Genomic DNA, 6015 nt, shown 5'->3' with positions numbered 1-6015 from the left:
GTAGACCAGGCTGGTCTCGAACTCACAGAGATCCACCTGCCTCTGCCTCCCGAGTGCTGGGATTAAAGGCGTGCGCCACCATCGCCCGGCTTATTTCAAATTTTTAATATTCATCGTACTTAGTTTTACTTCAGTATAACTTACTGAATCCTTTTGAACCCTAAAACTCAGTTTCTTTGTATTTTGTTCTTAAAAGGATTTAGAATAACTTAGAATATATAACAGCAATACAGCCACATAAATCTAAAACTGTATGGTCTATAGCTTTTGATTAGATCAAAATTTTAAAAATATGAAGTTGAGGAATCCATATCTGAGGAGCCATTCCTTCAGAAATTCCAGTGCTCGGCAAAGCGCAGCTGTGGAGCCATTCAGTCGTGAGCTCACTGCACTGTGCAGGCAGGCCTCCGTGGGCCGAGAGCAGCCACGGAACCGTTCCGTCGTGAGCTCACTGCACTGTACAGGCCTCCGTGTGCTTTCCTCTTAAAAGAACTGAGCTTGCGTGATAAGCAGACATGTAGTATTGTATGAGATGTGGAGGAGCCCCAGACACCGCTGTCATTTCTGACATTAGTAGTTTAAGTTGAGAATTCCTTGAGGCCTCCCTTAGCTTCAGAATTCCCAGGCTCATCCTTTTTTTTTCTTTTATAATAAGATGAATCAAAAACTTTAATATTGAAGTTGAACACAGCAACCCAGCAGGAGTTAAAGAGTCCCAACAACAGACACAAGAGTCATGACAAACTTGTGCTCACTGTCAGGAGTCCCATGAAAATAAACGAATAGCTATAATATACACACAGAGGACCTGGTAGAGACCCATGTTGGGCCTGTGAACTCATACGTGCCTTGCATAGTTGGTTCAAAGGACGTGTTCTGCTGCTGCCCTCCATCCCCTCTGACTCTTAGAATCTTTCTACCTCCTCCTCTTCTGCAGGATTCCCTGAGCTCTGAGGGGGGGATTTAATGGGGACCTCCAGTTTAGACTCTTTCCCCCTCGTGGTATCTGGCTGTGGGTCTCAGCAGGTCCAGATGTTTTTCAATACATGGACTTAATTCTCCTGCACCGAATATAACAGTATACATGGAGTACTGGCATCTAGGGATGCTTGACTAGACTAGACCAGTAGTTCTCTGCCTGCTAACTAAGGTTTTTGGTGACCCCAACCATAAAATTATTTTGTTTTTACTTTGTAACTAATTTTGCTTCTGTTTTGAATTGTAATATAAATATCTGATGTGCAGTGTCTGATTTGTGAACCCTGTGAAAGGGTCATTTCATACCCCACCCCTGCAAAGGTAGCGACCCACAGGTTGAATACCAGTGACCTAGGCCCTGGTGTGATTTCAGCACATACATTGTCAAAACTGACTGTTCATGTGGCTGATTGCTCTCCTCCTGTGTACCCCAAGCTCCCCAACTTCAAATGGCATTCGTAGGCCTTCCAGAGTGACCTGTAGCTCCAGGAAATGTTCACCTGCTCCCACAAGCCATGCCATACTAAATACAAAGAGGAGGACCAATGTTTCGTTAGAGTAAGACAGTTTTGCTATTGCTGTTTTGATTTGTTTATTTATTTATATATTTATTATTTTATATTTGGGGTTTGGTTTGGTTTGATTTTTTAATAAAAAAATGGAAAACAATCCAAGTTGAGGTTAAGTGTTTTTTTTTCCTCCAGGCTGCAAAGTTCATGCAACCACTTATTAAATGAATATTAACTGAGCAGCTGCTGTGTGCCATGTCTATGTTTAAAATAGAACAGTTAGCAAGGCAAGAAAAATCCCTTCCCCTAAACATAATGTAGAAGGGGAAGAGATTAAATAAATTTTTCTTAATGTTGCATCATTCTCACTCAACACTAGATTTACTTCCTGGGTAAACCAGTGTCAGCAGCCTTGCTGCGTGACCTTGACCATGTGTCCGCATGCGTCCCGAGGCTATTTCACAGTTAAAGTGGAGGCTTGGGCTTCAGCGTAGGCAATTCCAATCTATGAATTCTACATCCTTAACAGACTGATACGTGTATAAAAGGTCATTTTAGCAAATTAGTTACTGACATTCTGTGCATTAAAGCTTTTCAGATGAATATTTCCTTTGTTTGTCATCATTTTTAGGAGAAATTTTTCCAGATCCCAGCATCTGAAGTCCTCACTGATGACAGCCTTCAGGGGAATCTGGAAAAGGTCATGAATGTGATTTGTCCTCCAGGAATAAAAATTGGTAGGCAGTATTTTAAAGGTGCTTCTTTCCCTTTCTTGAAAAATCACCTACTGTGTATCTAATCTGTAGGCTGTGGGTGGAAGGAGGAAAATTATGTAACCATGGGAATTACTAAATGTGGCCAATAACTTTATGGGATGACAGCAGAAGTAAAATTAATGTAAATAAAGAAGTTTAAAATGTTTGGAAACACTTAAAGCATAGCAGTTATGGCCACAGCATCTTTGACTCTGAGTTTGCCCATATAGCATAGAGACACTGAAACTCTTTAAAGTGAAATTTCTTTATACCAAATGGATGAAGTTTGTACAAAAAAAAAAAAAATGCCCTCAAATAAACTGTATTTCTCCTGTTTGACTCGGTGTGTTTCCTCTGTAGTATTAGTGATCTTCAGAATTTTCCGTTTTCATTGTGCACAGCCTATGACGTTTGGTTAGTTCTGCATGGCACCAGCTTGTGCACTGGCTCCGCATAGGTGAGAGTTGTGCCACTGTAGCTGCTGCTACCAGGTGCTTCTGTGGCCAGCAATTCCTTTCTGCTGGAACCTGCAGACGTAAATTATGTCAAGCTGTTTGATTCTTCTAGTAATTGTTCTCAGTGAGAAGTCTCTTTTCTGTCTACTTCTCTGTTGCTGGCTGTTAGATGTCAAGGTTTCTTCCTCCACAGTCGGTCTCTGCATTTTAATATCAGTTTCCAAGAGATGGGAAATTTTGCTCCCCTAAGGCAAAGTTTAATCCAGATACATCATTTGTTTTCAATTTTAATTTGTGTTAGCTATTGCACTTACCATGCTTAGATTTCCAGAAATTAGTCTCTGGGCATGGTAACTTTTGTCATATATGGGAAAATTGTGTGTGTGTGGTGTGGTGTGGTGTGGTGTGTGTGTGTGTGTGTGTGTGTGTGTGTGTGTGTGTGTGTGTGTGTATACAATGTAATGGATACCAGCCATACACAGGAGCTCCTCAATTTATCCTGGGTAAGCTCAAGTGCTGTCCCAGATGCCTTTTGGATCTACCAGAGCTTTCTGCTGAAAGAAATGAGCCTGTCCTACTGCCCACCAAACATGGAGTTGACATCATTGCTGCCATCACGGCAAGGCCCAAAGTTGCTCCCACCTGGGCAGGTCACATGAAGGCTGAAGCTGATACGATCTTGAGTTCAGGTTCCGACTGTTGGTAGTCAGTCAAGGAAAAGCCCATGAGCGGTCAGCACAAGGAGAGTAGTAAACGTGGGTTAGACGATTGACGGCCTCAGCGGCAAGTGTTTGGAAACTTAAATCACTTTCATCTGAGGCTGGTACAAATTCTAATTAATCAGCATTACTCGTTATATGCTTGGTTCAATGGCTAATCGAGGTGCTCTTGTTCTGTAGATGCATACCCGTGGCTCGAGTGCCTCATCAAGTCCTACAACGTCACAAGCGGAACAGAGCAGCGAATATGTTACCAGATATTCGACACCACGGTTGCAGAAGACATCATCTAGTGACTCTTTGGTGCCATGTATAGGGGGTTTTATGATAAAAAAAAAAAAAAACACTTTTGTTAAAGTACCTTCAGATTTTCACTACAGCTTAAGTTCTTTTGTACAGAAAGACATTTCTTGTGAATATGCTACAACACCTATTGCTCAACATGCCTAGGGTTACTACTACAGTTACAGACAGGACCACACTTTTGTGTGGGGACCAAACTTTCATTCTTTCTGTTCCTTCAGGAGTGCTATGTTATTACTGGTGGACCCTGAGGCTCCATCTCCCACCGTGAGACTCTTGTTTCTATGCTGCCACCCACCGTCCCCTCGTTGGGTTTCATTGTCTGTCCTGAGTTTTACACCAGCAGTTGATGGTAATGTGGGTATAGATGAGATATCCTTGAGCTCTTGCATTCATTGATAAAACAGTGGTGGCTACTTTTCTCTCAACCTATTCCATTTTCCTTTATTTATGTATAGAGGAAGTGCTTAGCCAGTCCTGGGGAAGGAAGTCTTCCTGTACCTTCACACGCACGTGTTTGTTTGAGTTCAACTTGAACAAATGTTTGTCTGAGTGAGCTACAATGTACTAAAGAGAGTATTTGATTTAAGGAAGAGTGGCAGAGTTTTATTTGGTGCTTAAGTTGCTCATTTTAAGATGAGTCTGTCACTTTAAGCCAGATGTGTTTGATTTCTACTTCTCTCTGTAAATATTCCATCCTATACCAGCTAAGAGGTGATTAAATTTAGGATTTTTCTTAGCTGAAAAAGTATTATATTTTTAATAGCCTTATGTAAAAATATTCCTACATTGCAATAGAATGATGAGCTTTTTAACTCAGTGGTGTTTATCAAGTTTAAAATCATGAGTAGTCAATTCCTATTGTACATATGTGTACATATGCATTTGTGTATTTGCTAAAAATAGAGGGATAACAGATCTGTGTGGCTTAAAATAATAAGAAATAAATGCATTTATTTCTACAGCTTCAATGATTGGCGGTGATATAATATGGTGAGGTGGCTACTGTAGTTTGAATCTTGACTGTCCTTCAGGTGGTCATAAATTAAAACCATGGCACCATTAGGGGTTGTGGCTAACTTAAGGTATGGAACTTGTGGAGGAAGTTAATTTGTGGGTGGCATACCCTGGTCCTGACTACATCTTGTCTCACTCTTTCCTCCTGCTTTCTGTTACCGACTATCATATCAGACACAGGCCCAAAAGAGCAGGGCCTAAGACCATGGACTGGAAATTCTGAGACCATGAACCAAATTAAGTGCTTCCTCTTTATAAATGTTTTATCGCAGTAACAGAAATCTAACTCTGCTATAGTGCTTGTAGACCAGTTCCTGGAACTGTCTGCATCCCAGGTGCTGTGCTCAAATCTTCACGTGTTTAAATAATAAGATAGCTGGATCCTCTTGGGAAACGGACTTCACTGCATTCCTATGTTCCTCTGTGCTGGGGTAATGAGTTGAGTACACACGGTCTATACGAGGGGCCACCCCAGCCAGGACCCTTAAGGTAAGGGTGCTGTGAGCCCTCCTTCAGACAGCTGTAGGAAATACCGAAAGGAACCAGTGTGTTCTCTGCGTTATAGAAAGCACCTGTTTGATGACGCATTGCCCCTTTCAATAGCCCCAAATTCCGTTTCTTTGCTGTGTCAATATGTTTCTACACCCAGCTCCCACCATCCTGTATTTGAGATAGTGAGAGACTGATGCTATTCAGTCAATGAACTCTTGGTTCAAATCTTTCATAGGAAACCCATTGAGTAAATATGTTCAAAATCACCAATACTCTTGGGATCTGGAATGAACGTTCCTCTGCCGTCAGGAAGAAAATCACCAATACTCTTGGGATCTGGAATGAACGTTCCTCTGCCGTCTTGGGATCTGGAATGAGCGTTCCTCTGCCGTCTTGGGATCTGGAATGAGCGTTCCTCTGCCGTCTTGGGATCTGGAATGAGCGTTCCTCTGCCGTCAGGAAGTGCCACTCTGCTCTCAGGAGGGCTCAGCTGTCACAACCTCACTCTGAATGTGTCATGCCTGCAGGTTTTCAAAGGGAAACTGAACCTTGCTTTCCTTTCCATCTGCATTAAACTCTCATTGCATGATTTTTGTCTTTGCTGGGTGGTTTTTGTCCTCAATTGGGGAGGAGTGTTCCACCAACACGGTATTTTTCCAGTGACAACATACACATATTATCCTTATTCTGGGAATTTTCACCTCTAGAACAGCTGTATGGTGGTAGCTCATCACGTCACAGCCAATTGTCTATCTTTCATTTGGTAACATCTTCCTGATTAACTATT

General features: G+C 41.9%; 1 protein-coding gene across 1 annotated transcript in view; it reads left to right on the top strand.

Moving 5' to 3' along the window:
* LOC101981630 (protection of telomeres protein 1) overlaps positions 1–6015 on the top strand; it is a 53416-nt gene extending 47401 nt beyond the window's left edge. Inside the window, exons 14-16 of the mRNA XM_026778303.1 lie at positions 276–442; positions 2119–2224; positions 3597–6015. Of these exons, the coding sequence (XP_026634104.1) occupies positions 276–442; positions 2119–2224; positions 3597–3709 (386 nt within the window). The 3' untranslated portion in view covers positions 3710–6015. The remainder of the gene's footprint in view (positions 1–275; positions 443–2118; positions 2225–3596) is intronic.

The sequence above is a fragment of the Microtus ochrogaster genome, unplaced genomic scaffold, assembly GCF_000317375.1.
Source record: "Microtus ochrogaster isolate Prairie Vole_2 unplaced genomic scaffold, MicOch1.0 UNK124, whole genome shotgun sequence".
NCBI lineage: Eukaryota > Metazoa > Chordata > Mammalia > Rodentia > Cricetidae > Microtus > Microtus ochrogaster.
Note: the sequence above shows the minus strand (reverse complement) of the source record. Positions and strands in the feature narration are given on the sequence as shown.